Consider the following 23,018-nt stretch of genomic DNA (forward strand, 5'->3'; position numbering starts at 1 on the left):
AGCCACTCAACATTTGCGCACTCTCAGGGATTCATCACTTTAGTCCCTAGGGCGCGTGAGGAATCACTTTAGTCCCTAGGGCGCGTGAGCTCGAGCAGCCCGCCCACCAATCAACCAATCCACCCGGGTGATTCATTAAGGTTGTTAATTTTAATTCACAATACTCACAATCCAGATTAATCGAAAACGAGCGAGTGGCATTTTGTTATTGCTAGGCATACTAAGAATCCTAGCAAGGGTTCATGGTGGCTACACACTACTGGGATTGATAAGCATAGCATAACTTTCGAAATCAAAATCCTACCATGCATACTAGTTTGAAAAACACTAATGCATATATAAAATAAGTAGGATTTGAATGTCACTTGCCTTTTTGGTAGTCGAAGCGCGTTCACTTCTCTTAATCAAAATACGTGCCTCTCCGTACGAACTATAATATAAAATGTAGCACAACATAAACACACCATTCAACAACAATAAAACCAAACCAAGCAAACAATCATGTAGTTAATCAATGTGTTTTAATCATCGGTTAAAGAAGATATGGCATGAGGTTTGGCTTGCAAGATATGAATTGGAGATATTGATTGGATGGATCAAATACTTGAAAAAGGAAACGATTATCTAAGTCAAGTGCTTAGAAGAAAAATGGTTGATAAGAACCTATGGTCAATTGTTGTTTGCTACTCAAGGATGGGAAAATGATATGATCCATGTGATAAAATCACATGAGTCTCAAATGACGCAACTCAAAACATTATTTAGTAAAGTGTGACAACACTTACTAAGTTAGTATGAGTTACACATAGGCTTGGGTATAAACAAATGATACATGACATTACTCAAATTACTCATTTGTAAGTTGAATAGTTTTAAGCTAGTCAAAGGAGTGAATGAAAATGCATTTGGATAGACACGATATTAGTTCAAGGTAAAGTGTCTAGTGGTATTGGCGTGTTCTCTGATATGTGCAATAATAATAAAGTTTCCTGGATATTTAATTTGGTTTAGAAAACATTAATTGAGTATCTACTTAACATACACAACCTTATTAATTAGCTACCGCAAGATTTATGTTTAGTAAAAATATAAACTTGAGTTCCCTGGATAGGTTACGAGTAGTACAAGATTAGACCAATTGGAATTATTCAAAATTAATTTATAGAATTTGAATTATCGTCAAATTACCGATTTGTATAGATTTTACTAAAGCAAGTTTGTGCACGTGTCAAAGTTGTACAACTCCTATACCAAGTTGAAGTATATGATCCGAGGATTCCAGAAAGTACATATTTGTTAAATTTGGACCAGTAGATTATTTGATATAATGTTTATAGTGAAAAGGATTAATTAAATCATTTGAATTATGATTCGAAAACTAATACATAACTTATACAGTATTCTTGCATATTTGGATTCTACATGTTATAAGCTTTTCAACGATATAAAGTTTGTAAATTTTGGACCTCTGGATGATTTTATAATGAATTTCTAAGTTAGACACATAATCTGATATTTAAAATTTACATTAAAATGAGTTTGACCGAGTTTGACTGAGACGCTGACTGTATCTGTATAGTTGATCTGCTGATCTGTACAGTTGATTGCTGACTGTATCTGCTGACTGTATCCGCTGATTGCAGTTTGACTTTGACCAGACTGAGTTGACTATGCTGATGTCATGATGATGTCATAAAGTTGACAGAAAAATTTGCTCAGATGGAAAAACTTTGTACATCAAAGTTGTATAGAATTAATAGATCTATCTAACGCACAAATTAATTTTCACAACGGATTAATGTGTTTGACAAGATCTGGGTTATACCTTATAAGATCTGAATCTTGCAACACGATTTTCTCCTTGCTCGGTGAACGAAACAAGGTGAAACTTGCGGCAATTTAAAGATCTTGACGAGAGGAACAACTTCCGTGTTGAAGTCATGACGATTCGAGATAGTTTTGAAACTCGATTTGGCTCGGTTGACTCGAAATAGATCTGTAGATGAACGATAAATCGGTACTTCAAATCGAAAAACTTCCAACATGAAAGTTGTAGAGGATGATCAGATCTACATACTCACCAAAGGAATTTGGATTTCGTGGAACGAGCACGAACTAATTGAAGATTCCCTTTGTCAGACCTGACGCCTTGCGATGCGAAATTATCCGTGTATGGTGGATGAAAAGAGATGAGATTGGTCGGGATTGGAAGATCTCGACGAGATCTACAACTTTCGTGTAGAGCCAGAGGTGATTCGAGATAGTTTTAGTGGTCAAATCAACGAGTTAAGATTTCGTTGATATAGGATTTCGAGAAGAGGAAAGGGAAAACGAAACTGCGGTCTGGTGTAGAGTTTATATAGACCTAGGTCGGTGGAAAAGGTGGGCCTCGAAGTTAGGAACGCGTAGAAACAAACGGATCTAAAATCGGAGTTTACACGAAAATCCCTTCGTGCCGGACACGAGCACGAGCTCGATCGCTCGGGCGTGACCGGTCGGTCCGGCTGGGCTTGGCGTGGCTTGCTGGGCCGGTCGGCTCGGCTGGCCGGCCCGTTTTTTTTTTCTTTTTCTCTATTACTTGTTTCTTTTATAAAATGAGTTTCGTAACTTCGATTTGAGCGAAACGAAATTCTACGAGTTTGTAAAATTATATTGCTCAGTATAGGATAATAAAGGGATTTAAATTTTATAAATTTTTATTTTATATCATTTTATTACTACTATGCCATTATGCCTATATGTGAATAGTTTCAACATACATATACCAAACAGGTTTATAAAAATTTGTAAAAGTAAAAATAGTGTTTTAGGACAACAAGGGACCTGTTTAAAAACCATTTGTGAAAATAAATTAATAATTATTTGCACTTGGCCGATATGGCACCTTTGGCAATATTTTGCAAATAGAGTTTTCTAACGATTTTGTTTTCTCAAATAAGAATGCATTAAGGATTTTGAAAACCTTGAAACAAAGATATATTTGATTTTGAATACTTTGAAACCAAAGTTTTTTTTTGAAAACACTATTTTGAAATCAATTAGTAAATAACTTTAAAAAGGTTTTATTCTTTGTGAATTTTCAATCAAGTTCAATCAATCAAGCATTAAATTAAATTTTATTTTACATTCCGAAATTTAGAAAATTCCGGGATGTGACAGCCATGGTCCTCCAACACCACACAATACTGAGAGAAACACAGCCACTCCACCTCCAACCATGACGAAGAACTGCAGCCTCCCACCTCCTCCGGCAAGAGCCAGGACCGTATGCACTGGTGGTCACCCGCTCCTGGTTTGAGCCGTGGACGACCTAACCCTGATGGCCCAGATCGAGCCCGCCCTGATCACCAACCTCCACGCCGGCACGACCGAGGGTGGCACCTGCTCGCTCGCGACGAGGAGGCGGCCGGCCAATGCTCCAGGAACTCCTTCCTGGACGGGCATCCTCCGCGCCGTTGCCTCCAAGCCAGGAACTCGCTCCTCCGCCACCAGGCCGCTCCGACGCGCCACCCCGCTCCAACTCCTGTTGCCTTCCCCGCCATGGTCCAAAGCTCCTCCGCGCTCTCCGCCGTGTGCCGACGAGGCTGACCGAGGTCAGGCGTCGCCCTCCGCTCCTCCACCTGTGCTGCCCGGTGACGTCTGGCCTCCGCGCGTAGGGAGCCCATCGGGGTGCACCACCCGGCGCCTTCGATGGCCAGGCGCAGCCGCCACCGTCGGCGGGAGCGGGCGGAAGGGGGAGATCGGGGCAGCTCGCTTTCTTATGGTTAGGAGCCTCCGGAGCCGCTCGCGCGAACTGCCCGGGAGGAAGACTTTGTAGTTCAAATTTGAACAAAAAACACGACAAGAATTATGGAATGGAGGGACTATAAGACAAGACTATCAGATGCAAAGTCCATGGAGCTTGAAAAGGAGGCAACAGAAAAGAGAAAATGTTTACATAAATACTGAGGAACTAGAAACATGTGGTCTACGACAGTCTCCATCTACTAAGTTGTGTTTCCTATATAGACATGGGGCTGATCGGCTGATTAAAGCGCCTACTGGCTCTAAAAGTCTGCGTGTTCACCGTTGATGGTAATGTGTGGCAACGGAGCTGGCCAGCGGGGTTCAGCCGCCCGGGACGGTTCAGGCTTCTTCAGAACCCTTCCCCTTGTCCAAAAAAGACTGGCCAAATACCATTCTTCAATAACAACAGTGCGATTTGTAGTTTTTTTTAGATATGGGAGCATAGCCCTGGCCTCTGCATCAATCGATGCACACAGCCATTTATTAAATAAAAACGTCATAGTGTAGTACTTATTACATAACGAAAGTCTGGTAACCGTAGAAAACTAAAATATCGAAACAGAACAAGCGTCGATGGAAGGTATACAAAGAACTATCCATCTAGAATTCTGCTAATGTGTCGCCATCCAGTAGCCTGAAAATAGCAGTCCTGGGTGACCTCCAGGAGCCGGTTGCATCCAGTAACTATGGTTGCGATTTGTAGTTCTAACCAGTAATAACAGCCATTTGACTTAACCAAAAATTCTGGGTTTATCCACACGAAGCAGGGAGGCACGACTCAAACTTGAAACTACACATTGGATTTTTTCAAGGAAGGTAATACCTAGTACGTTTTACATGTTCATACTGTTGCATACACCGAACCACACGATTCATGGACCATAGGAAGATATTCTTAACGTGATCGCAAGTGAGCGACCTTATTCAGTGTATCTTGTTCGTTTCAAATTCCCAATGCATCCCTCTCGTAGTGCAGTGACGTACGTGATGGAATCTTCTCCTCCTCTAAGACGTTCAGGCGTGATCTTGTCGGTCCTCGACTAGCTTCTTGGAATAAACTGCTTCAGCGGCTAGGTTCAATCCAGCTGATTCAGGAACGGATGAATTCTGTTAGAGTCTTACCAAAAATGGCAGATTTTCGGTTAGCTCTATGTACAAAGCATTATGCCTATCTGCACAACCGGTTTTAAATAATAAATCCATCTGAAAGATGAAAATACCTCTCAAAACAAAGGTCTTAGCATGGTATCTTCGTCGAGGTGTGATTCTTACTAAAGATAACCTTGTAAAGCGTAACTGGCAATGGATGTACGAAATATGTGTTCTGTCACGAGGAAGAGACAATAAAACACCTTTTCTTCAACTGTCGAGTTGCTAGATCTATATGGTCAATCATTCAGATAGGTTCTACCTTATACCCTCCCCGTAGCATTGCAAACATTTTTGGTAATTGCTAAATAGGGTGGATTCTAGGTACAAAATGATTATCAGAGTGGGAGCGATTGCGGTTGCATGGTCGTTGTGGCTATGTAGGAACGACAAGGTTTTTAATGAAAAAATTCTTCTCTTATGCAGGTCATCTACCGGTGTACGGCTTTGCTTCGTTCATGGTCGCCACTTTAGCGTTTGGAGGATCGCGACCTCTTTATGGAGGTGTCTACACGATTGGAGAACACGGCTACGGAGTTTATTTCCCAAGATGGGTGGCTGCATAGTCGGAGGATTGAAACCAACGGAGCGTCATAGTAGTTGGCTTTTATCCTTTTTTTTGTATTGCATATCGATGGATCCTAAACTTCTGAACGGCTGTGTCCATCCTGATTATGCAGAGGCTGGGTGTTGGGTGTAATGCTTAAAACTTTTTTGAGTAATAAAGCGGTCCTTATCGAAAAAGTGGCGTACGTGATAACGCTATCGATCTCCCCCTCATCCTCATATCCAATCTGCTACTAACAAATGTAAATCTATTATTCATTGGACAATGGCTCCGGAGAGTCCTAGTTTCCACCATTCTAGTCACTTTATATGGAGAAATTTAGCTATTTATAGATGGATCAACCAAAATAAATCCATTATTCATGGGACAATGTCTCCAGATCTCATACTTAATTCACAATAGAGCCGCATGGTGTAGTTTTTGCAACAAACACAAAGCTTCAGCTTGCAGGTTGACAATGAAGGCTACATGGTAAAAGTTACTGCAGTCTGCAGTCACGCGCATGTATATATATACCTTCTATTTTTATAAAACGAATTCATAATCTTTTGGTAGCATTTATTTAGATAAAGATTCATAGGAACTTGATAGTGAAGCCCGGCGAATATGCTTGTAAAACATCGCTATGAGACATCTACTCATTGGCCTCTGTTGTCCGTAGGGAAAATTAGCTATTTATTAAAGAAGATAAAATACATTATAGGCAAAACATCAATCTACAAACAGAGTAGGTAAATTAAAAAAGACAGAACCATGACAGGATGCCATGACCAAAATGTTACTACGTCTTCACTATATTTTCAGTAAGGTTGTATCTATAATAATCTAAATAAGTTCTCTAACGCCGAGTCTCAAAAAGGGCACGTAATTATTAGAATTGCATGCATATGTAATATAATATAAGACTATCTGATGCAAAATGCACGGTACTCGAATTAAAACGATGGCACAAAGCACGTTTACGTGAGCACTATTGAAGTAGAAACAGGTGGTTTAAGACAGTCTCCATTGACCAAGTTGTTGGGTTTCGGGTACACCCTTGGAAGTGACTTGGGAACTTGACCTACTAGCTCCAAGAATCAGTGTGTTCACCCTTGATGTGTGCAACTGAACTGGCCACCGGGTTCAGCTCTCCCAGACGTCGTAAAAAAATTGGGTCCACATCACCTGCACAGTTCGCTGTAAAATCAAGACTGATTGATGCGACGGGAGGTGAAAAAAATGGTAAAAATAGGTTGTGTTCTCTGCTCCTGGGCTGCTAAACTCAGTAACCATGGTAGATCTGAACATAGTGAAGCTGTGAAGGTTCCTTGAATGTACTCCCTCTAATCTAGATTATTTGATACTAAAATGGATGTATCTACAACTAAAAATATATCGAGATACATCTATATTAGTATTAAGTAATATGAATCGGAGGACTGTTTCTGCTGGTATCACACTAGTATGCTATCATGGTCGAAGTCGCTTTTTAGAAGAGTCGATAATAGAGTGACTACTGGCCACAGTGTGAGTAAATAGTATTGTAGAGTAGATCATTCCTGCCGGTTTACACATACATTTCGTCTATGATGTGTACTTAAATATGCACATGCATGCGATTCTTCATCTATTTTAATCTACCAGACTTGGTCGCAAACACAACTGAATCAGTCGAACCATCAGGAACTCGCGCTCTTTTCAGCAAATTCAGGTTGTGCAAATTTGCAAAAATGCAGACATACATCTACCAGAAACAAACATTTTCCAGTTCAAAGCTCACACAACAAGTACAGTGCTACTATTTCGCTTCAGTCCCACAATGGACTGCCACACGGTTGCTCCGTGCAGGCCTCGCCGCCGCTGTAAGATGGGTGAAATGAGTAGTAGCTCCTCTCGTCGTCCCACTCCATGGCCATGCCATCCATGTACCACTCCCCCACGCTGTCGCCGGTGAATGGGCCAAAGGCATCGCGCTCCATCTCATGATCCGTCCAGTAGTCCACGGGGTTGCAACCGCCGCCGCCGTCGTCCACGACGTGCGGCGCCGGCGAGCACCCGCACAAGTCGAAGCCGGACAGGATGATGCCATCCAGCCCGCAGTCCTCGCAGCCTGCCTCCTCCTGGTGCGGGTGGACCGAGTCCAGGTCGCCCCAGCCGTCATCGACGTCGTCGACGGGGAAGCCGACCTGACGAAGATGCTTGCCGCGGCGCCCCGCCACCTCCTCCTCATCCTCTTCCTGTTCGGCGGCCAGCGACGCGTCCAGGAGGTCCACGAGCAGGTCGGCGCCGTAAACCTCCGGAACCTCGTGCTGCAGCTCCGCGATGCACTCCATGTACGTGTAGATTGGGAAATCGAAAATGCAAGGAGAAATGTGAGAAGATTCAGCTTTTGATCATTGTAGGATGGTGTGATGAAGTGTGAAGCGTTTATATAGCATAAAAAGGTGGGACGTGCCAGCTGTGTGTTACAGACCCGGTCGGTCTCTCGCGCCTAAAGCGGCCCGCATGCATGTGTGTGGACCGGACGGTGGGCATTGATCGAGTTAGGTTGGTCATAGTCAAGATAGTATCATATTGTAGTATCATGCATATGATACTTGTCTATGATACTATCACTATAGTGGGTGGTATTATAGAGTAGTATCATAATCCTCTAAATTTATTGTTTTGTAGAATCCCAATACAAAATGTGTGTATAAGATCTATTTAGCATTAGTTTTTCTCGTAACGTGCGCTATGATACAGTATCCACCTATGTTACTCTAATCTTGTCTCTCCTTATTAATTAGATGCCACATCAGCATTTTTGTGGGCCTAAGATGCATGATACTACTTATGATACTAGCACTATGGCCAGCCTTAGTGCTGCTTGGCCTGATCTTCTGGTAATCTAATTACTGTATTTTGTATAAATGCGGCTTCGCCCTGCTGCACCTATTGCTAATTGTGGCTACAGCTTGTGATACAGATCAAAACATGATTAAGCCAGAAAGTTGTCAATATTTAATTGAAGTTGCTGAGAAGACATCTCCTAGTGGCTGAGACCTGAGAAGACAATGGAAACAATGCTGAGACGATATTCAAGTTAGAACCACAACATTTATTATGGATTGGAGGGAGTAATGTAATTTGGTTACATTGCCCTGTCCACTGTCCAGAGGATGACATCAACAAACAAGAGCTTTGAAGATATGTAGATTACTATGTTCTGAACAAGCCAAATATAATCAACTGGACCTAGATGAACATGAACTATTGTAAGAAGACAAAGAGCCCCTTTTCAAAGAACGCGACATTATTAATTATTTTAGTCACGGTTATTTGATTTGCTTCCAAGTTCAATCTTTACACCTAAAGCATCACAATATCAGGAGCATAGAGTACACTGCTCGACCTTGAAACTGCACATTGGATTCATCCGACGAAGGTGATACTGATACCTAGTCCGTTCTACATGCTCACTTCTAACTGCACATATCAACCCGCATGATCAGCGACTATGAGATGTAGACTTGTAGTTAACGTGATTGCAAGCGAGTGACCTCCACCTTTCTAGCTTGTTCGGACCAAATTTCCTATGCATCCCGTTCCCATTCCATTGAATGGTAACCGTCAACGCTATTGATCGCCTCCTCGTCCTCATGTCCACTCCTACTAACAAATGTAAGTGCGCTTGCTTCCACCATTCCAGCCTACCCGCTGGCTTTTATATGGAGAAATCGGTAATTTATGGATGGACTAACCAGATCAACCCGTGGACAAATGATCAGGATCTCATACTTAATTCTTCATGTACCTTTTGAAAGGCTATGTTATTGTCTTATTGATCTATAGATTTTGTTTCTTCTATAAATGTAACGTGGAGTCTTGAAAAGAGCATGTAATTAGTAGCATGTACTCCCTCTGTTCACTGCTATAAGATCACATGCAAAGTGCACGACACATGGAAAGACAACGATGGCAAAAAAACAAGCAGTCATGAACTAGACATAGGTGGTTTAAGACGGTCTCCATCGACTAAGTTGTTGTGTTTCCCGTACAGACATGGGGCTGACCGGTCGACTAAGGCGAATCTGTCTGTTCACCATTGATATGTGATAATGTGCAGCTAAGCTGGCCGCCTGGTTCTGCTATCCAAAAAGCCGTAACAAAAAAATAGTCCACATCGATTGCACAAAACAGTCCACATCGATTGCACAGTTTCATTAACCGACTAAGGGCCGCTTTTTTTTTGGGCTTATGCTTATAAAGAAGCCAGCTTATGAATTTCGGTGGGAAAAAACTCCGGTGGGGAGAAACTCGTAGAAATTGTTCTTCCCCTTCTTTTGAGCTTATAGAGTATGTTGTGTTCAGTTGCTTAATGTCTATAATGCCCATGAATTTGATATGTGTCCAATATTGGATGATAATCAATCACAAGCATAGACAATTCATCGGCACATTTCAAACCATGGCCCAATATGTACATTTCAGTGCCGCACATGATAAAAAAAACAGTGTTGAACATAGTCATCAAATTGTAATCAATAAAATCGATCAGCGGCATGGAGGCAGAGCTCGTGGAGAACAATAGCATGGAGGCGGAGCGGAGCAGACATGTTATGTTGGTGGTGATGCGGATGAACAGGTCGGGCAAAGAAGATGCCGGAGAAGGACGTCCGATGGGGATCTCGACTTGGCGAAGAGTGCTCGGTGGAGGAGGAGCACCTCACGGCGGCTACCGGCGGGGATGATCACGCCGGGGCAGGGCATGTGGCGTTAGGGTGGTCGGGGTGGGGTGACCGGCGTCGGAAACCCTCACCCACACGCTAGGGGATGAGGTGTCGGTCTGTGCTGCGGGTAGAGGGGCAGCCGCGAGTAGCAGCAAGGGGCGGGAGCAGAAGCGGCGAGGGGTGGGGCAACTGCATGCGAGCGCTGGGGACGGCGGCGCCAGCGGGGTGGGTGGTGGTGGAGTCATGGAACCGTAGCGAGCAGGCATGGCTCGATACGGGGAGAGGGTGTGCGGTGATTTTTTTTTTCTTTTTTTCAGGGGCAGACGATTTGCTCAAGTGGAGTGGCATTCTGCCGAGAAGCAGATTCACATACCGCTTCGGCTCCTCAGCCAGAAGCTCGGGAAACTGGTCTGGGCCAGTTCCTCAAATTGCACTGCCCGTGTTAAGCTGACACTTCTTTTTAAGAGCATCTCCAGTCGCGTCCCCCAAACCGTCCCCCAAAGGAATTTGGGGCGCGCCGGACAAAAAAAAGCGTTCCAGCCGCGTCCCCCAAAGCCCTTTTTTTGTCCGGCGCGCCCCTATACGGTGTCCGGCGCCCCGAGCCCGTCCCCGTCCCACAGGGGACGCTCCGGGGACGCCGGACACAACGAGCGAGGCGGGGAGTGGCGGGGCCGACGCGTCGGCGGCACAATTAATTTAAACCTAACCGTCGCCTACCTCGCGACGGAAGTTGTTGGCGCGCGGCGACGGTGCGGTTCCCGCGAGAGGGCCCGGCGACGCGTCCCGTCGCGCCTAGCTCGCGTGCCGGCGTTAATGAGCGCCACCGCTCCTCCGCCTCCCTCCGGCCTATAAAAGGGGCGCCTCTCATCGTCCCTCTCACACACAAACCCTAGCGCCTCTCTCCCAAACCCTAGCCGCCACCATCTCTCAACAAGACTCGACGCTATGTCTGGTAGAGGCGGAGGCCGACCTCGCGGCCGCGACCGTGGTCGTGGTCGTGGTCGTGGCCGCGGAATAGCTGAACGCTCGCCGTCGCCTCCCACGCCGTCGTCTTCATCGTCGGAGATGGACGTGGAGCCGGACGTCCTGTTCGAGTTCGTCCACGTCCTCAAGGGTGACCCGCGCGGCATCCAGAGGCTGCCGGACTCCTTCGCCGAGTACGTCGGCGGCGTACGCCCGCGCACGATGCATCTGCGGGAGCATTCGTGCGGCTACTGCCGGTGGATCGTCAAGGCGATCTACGACGCGCGCGGCAAGATGTACCTCAACATCGGCTGGGAGAAGTTCGCGCGCCACCACAGCCTCGAAGCCGGCTTCATCCTCGTGTTCTCCTACTTCGGCAACGGGGACATGAGCGTCAAGGTCTTCGACGAGAGGCGCCGCCTCCGGGACTACCACGTCGACGGGGACTCCCACGACGACAGGCACCGACGAGGAGGACGACCGAATGAGTGTTGTTTCTTCGCAGCGAATACGTGCACGGAGGTTTCTCGCTCGTTCGCCTCATCGGTAGAACCAACAAGGGCACCATCCTCCCGCTGGATTTTCCAGTTTAGGTGATCTGGGTGTGCCCTCGAGTGTTCTTTCTTAGCGAGCGAACACACGAAACCTTCGATGCACGACCTAGTTAGGTTTAGTTTCTTTGCAATATTTTATATTTGTGTCCACCATGGTTCAAACTATGTATTAGTTTGTGGAAACCCATGTTCCAAACTATGTCTTCGTGTAAACCACGTTCCCAATTATGTATTAGTTTGTGGAAATTGAAATAAAAATGCCAGAAAAATTATTTTAAATGTTTGGGGGCGGCGTTTGGGGGACGCGGCTGGGGAGCGACGTCCCCCAAACGCGGCACGAACGAAACACGTCCCCCAAACGCTCGATCCGGCGCGATTTGGGGGACGCGACTGGAGATGCTCTAACTTCAGAAGTTTGGGACCTAGAAGCTGCTTTATAAACCCAATAGCGCCCTAATGCGGCGCAGAGGCGAAGCAAGAGGAAAGAATGGTGAAAACCATGGTAGATCTGAGCATAGCTGCATAGTGAAGGTCTCTTGGATGTACTGTTTCTGCTTGAACCGAGTTTGGTAAGGCGATCTTCCTTGACACATACACAGCCCCGCACCCTCAAGTTCATCTTCTTAATCTTGACGTGTGTTCTTTTGTTGTTCTGAGAAAAAATCACACGACACAAGGTTCATGCATTTGTCTTCATAAACTTCAGTAACCAATCAATCTTCCATTTATAACATGTATTTTACATAACGCACAAGAAACACTGAGGCAGCAAGGGCCCACCGATTAGCAGCACGACAGGTTCAACAACGTGGTAGACCCTCCTAAACATAGCAGGGCAGACCAGGCTCCAGGACGTGCTCCCAGTATCATTTGTTCGTGCAACACTTACCCAATCAGCACAAAACTTTGCCAGTCATCAGACAAGGTGTCACTGAGTAACAAATATACATATGCAGAGGTAAAAGACCAACCAACCAATCATGAAATCCCCAACTGAAGTGCCAGTGAATTCAGAAAAGACGCTGCATAAAAAAATAGAGGGCCTTTCCGGTATACAAGTCATTTTCATACACAGATCTTTACCAGGCTTCATTGTAAAAAGTTCTATTCTTCAGCCTTTTCGGCTTTTGGAGGTGGAAGTGGTCTACCACGCCCCATTACAAAGCCCCTTGTTCCATCTGGCATTCTCGGTCCAGAAATAGGCTTGTTTACAGAGACCGAACCAGAAATAGTAGGAGACGAGACATTCCCTGATATGGGTATTGAGAATATTAGAAATGTAAACACCTTGCAGACTGTAGTGATTGCTACGTAACATAAATGAGAACATTGTAGTCAAGGATGTAAAAGCACAGGAGGTTATATGGCTGCCTTTCACACGTTTGTTTGGATAACCAAGAATGTGAATGGCAGGATAACTAGAGTTGATTTATTTGGCTCATGCAGATGATGACCATGCTAAATTAAATGGTTTTATATGTACAAAATGTAGCATAACATTAGCCAATCAAATACCATGAGATTCATCAAGCTGGAAAGGGTCCTAGCTGGGGAAACAGGTGAGGTCATAGTCACATGAACTAGGTAAATGAAAGGTATCAACGTCACATTTGTCTCTTGGTGCATTGATTTGGGAATAAACTCAAACTGAAGTTATGTGTTCAAATAGACGTCATCTATGCAATACACACTCCATTCAATGCACAAAACAAATAGATATTGTTGCTCTATCACTACAATAGTACAAAGATTAATCAGATCCACAAATTTAGAAGGTGGCAGTTGTGTAGAATACCTTGTCCGCTCAGACCTTTTCCTTGGTTTCTGTATCGGCCTTTCTGACCACTGTTAGCATTTGTCTTTTGGTGTTGGCGCACTTCCTGTAGTTGTACACAACAGGCTATGAGTTTTCTCAGAAATAATACATATATACTTAAGCTCGCAGCATGTGCACAGTTCACAAACATAGGTCCAAACTATCAGCAAGGAAGTGCACCGACAAGTGATGCACAAAATTACAGGAAATAAATCTTCAGACAGACAATTGAACGGTACTAACCATAGGTATACTATAAAAACCATACCTCCTGGCTAACGTCAGAGTTCACGTTTTCCTTATCCAAAGCAACCTCTCCTGAGTCAGCAACCTCGTTGTTCTTTTTGGAAACTGTCCCATGATTTTCCTTTGAAGATTGGATATGCTTTCCTGATCCCATTACACTCCGTTTAGCCAGAAGTATGACTCTCATCCCAGTTCTCCAGTTCCTCTCATCACTTAAGGTGGACACCTAATATAATCAAAAGCTCAAGACATGTTAAAAAGAAAGTAACTCTTCCAGATGTACTACTCTTTGCTTAGCACCAAATAGGTCATTTCATATGAGATGAATAACTTACAGCCTTCCCAGCTGCCTCGACCGCTTCATACTCAACAATGGCATGCACCTGCAAAACCCTGAGTCTTGGTTAAATGGATATAACCAACTTGATCCAGCACCTAAAAAATATTTTTCTCTAGATTTAAAGACAAATAATGTTATTAAACAGGTCTCTTCTGAGTATAAATTTTTCATTGAATGATTAGTCACAACAGTGTGGTTACTGTGTAAAGACAGGTTGATACAAATAATCACGTAAAGAGCTATGTATTCACAGGTATAAAATAAAGAACAGCCATCAAATAATAGTAAGATCTCAAATATGTTTAGAGCACATACCTTGTTACTCAGCATGAAGTCAGGCTTCTTGGAACCTGCAGATTCTCCCACTGCATGTGGATCATTTATGGTTATCTTCATGATTCTGGTACATGAAATGATAAAAGTTCAGTTTCAGAATGATATAGCATCTGTTATTAACTGCTTTCAAAATGTCACGACATAAAATACCCAAGTACAATAAAAGCGTAGACTACTACATGTGTCCAGATAACATACTTGCCCACTGTTCCAAACTTCTCCTGTATATTCTCCATGGAGAAACCTAGAGGTAGATTTTCCACCAGAACAGTCCTTTTCTGAAAATAAATTATAGTTAAAACATAGGTAAAGTTAAAACGTTCCAGTGAGGGAGGAAACAGAAATTCACCTTGACGTCTTTCAACTCACTGCATGGCAAGGGATGTAACCTTCTTACCCTTTTCCCATTAGAGCTCACAACCTGAGATAAGACAGCAATTACAACTGGATATCAAGTAGCAGTCACATATTTCCGTCCGTAGAAACTATAAACCATCAGAACAGAACACAAAAGGGCAGAATATTACCAGCTTTGATGATGTCCTAAGGGCAGCTTCAATTATAGATTGGTCCTGAACAAGTTTCTTCATTTTTCTAAATGACGCAATAACTCCAACTGGAACTATTGTCAAAAAAAAAACATACAATCAGAAACAATTATTCTACATTTCTACAACACATCACAGGAAATATTCATTAAAATCAAAGTATCAAACCATGGCACCTATCTTTTTGATATATAGGCTGAACTACAATACATTGCTGACCAACACTAAAGTTTAATCAGGTTTCCGATTTGCATTGCTTATAGTGGTAGGCAGTGGTGGAACTAGCGCGTTAACTGAGCCTTGGCAAAGTGTAGCTGCAGTTACATTGTCCGTTGTTTGCCCGTCCAAACAGCTTCTTCATTCCTTATTTTTCTTATAATATTTCAATGGACTTAGCTGGCTGAGCCCGGGAAGCCGCCCGGGCATGCCGGGCTGTGGCTATGCCACTGGTGGTAGGTTTATGAGAAGAGCCTTCTTACATTCAAATGGAACTCTTAATAAACGTTAGCAACTTACAACCCAAACAGCAGTAGGTTTCCAACATACAAGCAACTTTACTAAAAGTGATTTGTTTTATATTTTTGCCAATTTCAATTGCAGTAATAACGAAGAAATGCAGAACAGTAGAAACCCACAAATGTAGAAAAAAATCAAACACAGAATTCTGAACATTAACATAGTTCACATCACATGGGTGCTTAATGGATTACCACCATTTAGGCTACTTGGTAAGAAGTTATTAGTAGTGTGCATACAAAATTCCAGGAAATATCATACATATATAATACAGTATATGAAAGCCGAAACGAAAAACTGTCTTGCAAAACAACTGTAGTATTTGTGTTATTCTTTCATAGTTCACTTCAATGGGACTATTTGGTTCAGCCCTCACGTCACAATGTTCTGCACAAATTATACCTACACACAATGCATATTTTCTTCTGTATACTTGTACTTTGTAAGATCTTCATTTATTGTTCATATCACGTTGCTTGAAAATACAAACACGTCCACCACCACACACACAACAATATCAACCAAAATATACCAATCCATCTTAATGTAATTATGGAGCTACATTTTGATACGTACAAAATATTCATTTCTGTGTGCACTTGCCGATGGCACAGAACTACAGGTCAAGAATCTGTCACATTGTGTTAAGGGACATCTCAGATGAGTAAGGAGCATATCATTTACTCTGTGATATACCTTGACGGAGCTACCATGGCGGAAGACCAGGCAACATCTGTCAATCACAAGATCAGATGTATATATCTTCATGGTCCCAAATCAAACCAGAAGCAAGGCAACAAAAATTACTACCTAAACCATCAAAAGGAAACTGAGAACAAGATGCTATGCTTAGGTATTAAAAACTCCACAAAAAAAAACAAGACACCACCAATGATCTCTACTTTTCTTGATAGAACGGAGTGAATCAGACCAATGTGTATGTATATTCACAAAGGCCTAGACCGGCTTCTCAGCACAACTAAATGAAAGCTGCACCCCGAGTACCCATGTATAAGCCTTATCATAAGTACCTGTCACATTTCATCATTTTCATCTCCATTCCACCATTCCTAGGATAAGTAGGGCAAGAAACATATGCCAGGTTTTCAAATGCAGTAATCCTGAGAACTGATATTGCAGAGCTGGAGAATGCTCCATGATGGGTAGGGCATGCAGAAATGTTCCAAAAAAAAGATACTACAGAAAATGCCTTCTAGCCTTCTAGAATGTAGTTTATGCATACAGAAATCTTGTTTCGAATACAGTAAGTTCAAATCTATTCTGACAATGGTATCACTAAAATAAACGATGCTCTCATAAGCAGTTAAAACAGACAGGACAATCTGTGCAGTTTACAAACCTATTGTCTCCTAAACACACATAACACAACTAACTGTCACTTTTGAGCACCACACTTCGGAGTGTTTTCGCTACATGTATGTCCAAAAGAGTTGTGTGCACTACATGTATATTGTAAGAAATTATACAGTACTTACCAAAGCCATCCTTGTTCTTCTTCACAAATTTCAACATAAACTCGTCCGTCGGAAGGTTCTCATCGCTGAAGTAGTACTCCACCTGCAAATTCGAAACAGATAAATTCAAATAATCACAGCATTCAGAATGTGGTTTGCGTTTTGCCCGAATGCGGGATTACAAGATGCTTGTGGACACTGACTACAAGAGGTTGCATTTGTATCAATATATGAAGGTGCTAACTAAGGAGGGCACATGAGACTCGGCATTCTTACAAGAAACAAAAAATCAGACGGTGACCGGTGTACCTGCTTGACGATCTTGTCGCGGAGCTCGTCGGTAAGCACCACACTAGGGGCGACAACCTCGGAGATCTCCAAAGAGGCATCGTCGACGGTACCGGGGACGACGAGATGGTCGTCCTCCGCCTCAAGAGGCAAAAATGGTGGGAGCGGGGGCACACCACCGCCGGCGCCAACCTTGGTGACCTCCGAGGAAGCGGCATCGACGGTGTCAGGGACGACGAGCAGATCCTCATTCGCCTCAACAGGCGGTGATGTCGGCATCAGGGGCACGGCACCACCGGCGCCAGCCTCGGAGTCGGAGGCCTCCGAAGAAGCGGCTTCGACGGTGTCGGGGACGACGACGGGGTCTTCCTCCGCCTCAAGAAGCGGCGATGTCGTGAGTGGGGGCACGGCGACACTGGTGCCAGGTTTGGAGGCCTCCGGAGAAGCGACTTTGACGGTGTCGGGGACGACGACGGGGTCATCCTCCGCCTCGAGAGGCCGAGACGGGGGCGGCAGGGATTCGGGTGCGGCGGCGACGGGGGGTGGAGCCTGGCCGTCCATGTCGGAGGGGATCAGGGGAGCCGAGTCGCCCGCCGACCGGTCGCCGCCGCTCATGGTGGCTGGCGGCTGCGGGGCGGGTGCGACTGCGGGCTCGAGATTGTGGCTTGGGTGGGGAGTTGGGCTTTATACGACTCTGCCGAGGCTTATGGCCGTCCGAGACGGCCCAATGGACAACTCTGACGGGCCCAGAATTCACCTCCCAAGAAGCGGCAATAACGTGCCTCTGGGCTTTGGGCTGATTCAGACCAGTTTTCTGTAGAGAAGCTCAAAACGGTCCACTTAAAACACCTTCAGGTTAGGTCTAGCCCAGAAAACGGTTAGATCGATAGTTTTTAACAAGGAGGTAATAACGCTAGGAGTGCATGAACTTGTCCCGCCTGTGCAAAATGGTGCATCAACTTGAAAACCAGTTCGGTCAGATACATAAACTTGTTCTGCAGGTGCAGTTTGGTGCAAATCGGTGGAGAACAATAAAAAAAGCCTAGTTGGCAGGCCACGTCGAAAAGTACAGTCACACGAAGCGTCGTGAGGTTGGATCGGTTCTAAAACTTTGCATTTAGGACCAGCTATTGGATTGAAAGAGATAAAACAATTTGACGGAAAATATAGGACAAATAACATTTGGACGGAATCCCTATGAAATTATGTCAAGCATAAACAATTGACGAGAAATATATTATAATGTCATATGATAATTGTCAACGTTCACCACCATCTTCTTACAAAAGGGACTAACAGTTGCATTTCGACACAAAATAAAAAAGAAGTTGCATTGAACTAGTATATATCTAGAACCCAACAGGTGCATTTTGTGTGGACACAATTTCATCAGGATTTTGATCGAACCCTTCATGTGATCTTGTTGTCCCCATGCCCATGCTAGTAGCAGCACCAGAAGTGCCCCTTGATCTTGTTGCCCCTCTGACCCTGCCAGTTGGTTCTTGATCAGTAGCAACTCCTTTTGCCGTTGTTGATCATCTACCCCTACCAGGCTGCCCTTGATCAGTAGCAGTTACCCTGCCCCTACCAGGCTATCCTTGATCAGTACTAGTTCCCATGCCCCTTCCAGTTGCTCTTCCTCTCCCTCTGCCTGCAGTTCTTTAGTGCTCCTTCCTCTTGCTATGTTAACTGTTGCCCTTTCCCTTGACATTGAGGTAGTAACTCGGCAAGGTGGAATGTGCTCTCTATTCTCAACCACAAAATGAGATTCTTCTGGTAGTGGCCCTTCTGGTATCCTAGATGCTCTTTCCTGTGCACATACAATTTCGCATGGATTATTGTGATAGGAAAGTTAGCATAAGAAAATGAGACAACATAGTAGGTAGTTTTCTCACTTCATGTAGCAGACTGTAAACCATTGAGTCTGGCATTTCAGATGGATCAGTATGGAAAATCCCATCATGTGGCATTACTTCCTGAAATGAAACCAATAATTTCAGGTTGTGATTGTCAAATTATGAACTAAAAACTTGAAAATTGCAGTTTTTTCACATGACAACTCACTGCAAGTATGGTTGGATCATCAAATTCTTCTTGCCCTACACCTTCAGGCTGACTTGCATGTGTAGTATGTTTTTTGTGTCCATTCTTGTTGTGATCTGCAGACTTGCAAATTGAACAGTGCATTGTCACACCATGCTTTGTCAATTTTCCATCTTTCTCACTAGGATCTTTCTTCCTATTCTTTTATGGCCTCCCAATGGTCTTTGTGTACAATGGTGGATGCACAACAATGCCACTCATCTTCTCCCAATGCTCTTTGCTTCTCAGAGGAACAACATAAGATCCATAGACTTTCAAATATGTCTCAACTGTGTAGCAAGAATGGACTAGATCCTCTGGATCTAGCCTATCATCTCTGCAGCAAGCAAGGGCGTGCCCACAGGGTATTCCACTTAACTGCCACCTCCTACAATCACATGAATTTGTAGTCATATCCACAATGACTGGCAATCCATCAGGTGCACTAACCTGATAAATGCCACCACCTGCAGATGTTACACCATATCTAGCAGCAAATTCGATGTTCTTGTCAAGCTTCTTCTTAATTTTGGGACAAATTCTACCATGCCATTCTTCTGTAGCTTTTTTATTGTTGCTAGAAATTCTGACCATAATCTGGCACAATATCTTGTGAAGCATGGACATAATAGGTAGCTCTCTAGCATCTAGTATGTAACTGCAAAGGCAAACAATTCATGTAAACAAATGTGTTCTACCAAATCATGTAAACAAAGCATTTATAAAATTTCTGATCTGTATGGTAAAGAAAGGGCATATATGACCTTTATGGTTGAGGATGAACATATATGACCTTTATGGTCGAGGACGCGTAATATGACATACCTATTGAACACCTCACAATGGTTATTTAGGAGTAGATCACACTTTGGGAAATCATTAAAGAATGCCTTCACCCAAGTGTTTGGTGCTAACTCTCCAACCCAATCAAATGCAGATGGATTGTCTGTCTTCATCTTCTCCATTGTTATCACCAGATTTTGGCTAATCAGGAGGTGGGCCGCGATCAAGATGGGCTTGAAGAAATATATATAGAAGGAATACATGAATCGGCCTTTTATACCAAGATGGGCTTAATTGCCCGTGTATCTGTAACATATTAGATCGCATCTTAGTTTAGAGATAGAAACTTACTCGTGCACGGTTTAGTGCACGCCCACATTAGAAAGTCCATCTGGACTATAAATATGTACCTAGGGTTTATGGAATAAACAACAACTCACGTTCAACCCCAAAACAAACCAATCTCGGCGCATCGCCAACTCCTTCATCTCGAGGGTTTCTATCGGGTAAGCGACATGCTGCCTAGATCGCATCTTGCGATCTAGGCAAGACAAGCCCCACGTTGTTCATGCGTTGCTCGTATCGAAGCGCTTTTGATGGCGAGCAACGTAGTTATCATAGATGTGTTAGGGTTAGCATTGTTCTTCGTTTAAGCATGCTTACGTAGTGCAACCCTTGCATATCTAGCCGCCCTCACACCTATCTCGGGTGTGGGGGCGGCACCCCGCTTGATCATTATTCGGTAGATCTGATCCGTTACGATTGCTCCTTGTTCTACAAGGATTAGTTTAATATCTCGCAATAGTTAGGCCTTACAAAGGGGGAGGATCCAGTGGCACGTAGGGTGGCGTTCGCAAGTCCTAAACAGGATGTTCCGAGGATCAACTTCATGTTGGTTTTTAGGCCTTGTTTAGGATCGGCTTACGAGCACCGTGCGTGGCCGCGAGGCCCAACTCTGGAGTAGGATGATCCGATTATGCGGTGAAAACCCTAAATCGTCGTAGATCTCATTAGCTTTATCTTGATCAAGCAGGACCACCAAGTATTCGTGCACCCCGTACGAATCATGGGTGGATCGGCTCTTTGAGCCGATTCACGGGATAACCCGAGAGCCGATCGAGGCTCGTATTTAATGTTTACATGTATGCCTCGCAGGAAACTAAGCGAGGCATCCCCATCACCTTCCCGACCAGGTATAGGTCAGGTGGCACGCCCTTGCACTTCGCATCGCCGCGTGTGACCAGAAGAGCATTGCGGGACGTCGCTCGGAGGGGTCTCAGCCAGCCGCGGCTCTAGGCTCTTCCCGGCTCTACGGTGTTGACAAGGCCGCTGCCCGCCGGTGGGTTTTGGCAGTCAACACATTCTGGCACGCCCGGTGGGACAATCGTATACATCAACCACATCGCCATCTACATCTGAGATGGCGGGCGGCACGCCAGTCACGTGCGATGATATCAAAGCCATCCTCGAGGCCGAACTCATCGGCTCCTCTGAGAAGACCCGGCCGCACGATATCAAGCTCGGTAGAGACCCACGTCCGGGGCCCGGCGTCAACACGGTGGATTTCAGCCACTCCATAGGTCAGCCAAAGTTTTCCTTTGATGTCAATATGGCGAGTGGTCCGCAAGCCGCCATGACAAAGAGAAAACAGAAAGCAGCCACTCCTGTGGCAAGGATGAAGAGGGGGCCGATCCGAGCGACCAACCCCAAGATGAGGACAGGCGGCACCTGGCAAGGGAGGGGATAAGAAGCATGCGGTATCAACGCCCACTCTCCGAGCACCTCCTCAACAAATACGAGCAACACCACGACCGACGTCGGCGCTACGACGTAGATGATGAAAGGAATTTTCGGTCTGATACCGAGGTCAGAAGGTGCCGCCAACATGGTAGAAGCAACGACGGGTACGATCGTCGCGCCGAAGGAAGGCCAAGGGGGCAGGGTGACATGGATAGGCACTGGGACTGCCCGTTCTTCAAACATTGCTGGGACTCAGGAATGAGCCGATTGCCAACAATCGAGGACCGCCCGTAATGCAAACAAAGGAAGAAGGGTGCCGCTAACGTGTCCGTGTTCAGCCGTCTAGGGCCTTTCCCGCCTCGGAACAAGCATGCCGAGTCCGCTCGGTGGAAGATCTCGAGGAGCTAGAGGACGGTGGTGAAGAATACAAATATCATCGGCCCGGTGGTGCCCCGATGGGCTCAGCCGTTCCCGTAAGCGAAGAGTTCAGCGTCCGCGTGGGTTGGAAGAAGCCGAAAGATTATACTCGCGCACGCTAAGGAAGGCACGGCCTGATCCGGCCGCCAAAATTCGGCGAACCCCTGGACAAGGAAGGTCAGCCACAAAGAAAAGAGTGGCGCCCGAACAGAGAAAAGCCGATGGTGAAACATCGGCTGGCACAAATATGGTGTTTATCCTCCCTTCGGAGTTCGGTGCTCCGAGATTAGATGAGACATCCGTGGCACAACTTGATCTGCGGCCCACGGCCGGTTATCTTTGAGAAGCCACGGGAAAGGAGCTACGGGCATCCGAAGGCCCCGTACTTACGAGGATATATCGATGGGAGGCCTCGTAAATAAGATGCTCGGTGGACACCGGAGCGGCGAGTTAATATCATGCCGTACTCTATGCTACGTCGGGCCGGGACGCTCGAGTTCGGATCTAATCAAGACTAACGTGACGTTGAGCGACTTCAACGGCCAAGCGCTCGAGGCACAAGGAGTTTTGAACGTGGATCCGACCGTAGGAAGAAAAACTATCCCTACGACGTTCTTCATCGTTGATAGCACGAGCGGTTATGCCGTGTTGCTCGGGAAGAGATTGGATCCACGCCAACCGCCGCATTCCCTCCACGATGCACCAATGCATAATACA

At 45.0% G+C, this 23,018-nt stretch overlaps 2 protein-coding genes across 2 annotated transcripts; both read right to left on the reverse strand.

The window, feature by feature from the left end:
- Positions 1-7,293: 7,293 nt before the first annotated feature.
- On the reverse strand, positions 7,294-7,818 carry LOC124663126. The gene has a single exon (XM_047200866.1). It carries the CDS (start codon positions 7,816-7,818, stop codon positions 7,294-7,296), a length of 525 nt encoding a protein of 174 aa, XP_047056822.1.
- Positions 7,819-12,652: 4,834 nt separating this feature from the next.
- LOC124666755 (la-related protein 6A-like) lies at positions 12,653-17,914 on the reverse strand. The gene is made up of 10 exons (XM_047204084.1): positions 17,301-17,914; positions 17,013-17,094; positions 14,980-15,074; positions 14,802-14,873; positions 14,651-14,730; positions 14,432-14,516; positions 14,112-14,159; positions 13,799-14,002; positions 13,510-13,594; positions 12,653-12,964 (listed from the first exon to the last, which is right to left on the reverse strand). The coding sequence occupies exons 1-10, from the start codon at positions 17,892-17,894 to the stop codon at positions 12,819-12,821; spliced, it is 1,491 nt and encodes a 496-aa protein (XP_047060040.1). The 5' UTR covers positions 17,895-17,914; the 3' UTR covers positions 12,653-12,818.
- Between the last annotated feature and the right edge of the window lie 5,104 nt (positions 17,915-23,018).

Source organism: Lolium rigidum, chromosome 6 (assembly GCF_022539505.1).
Source record: "Lolium rigidum isolate FL_2022 chromosome 6, APGP_CSIRO_Lrig_0.1, whole genome shotgun sequence".
NCBI classification, from domain to species: domain Eukaryota; kingdom Viridiplantae; phylum Streptophyta; class Magnoliopsida; order Poales; family Poaceae; genus Lolium; species Lolium rigidum.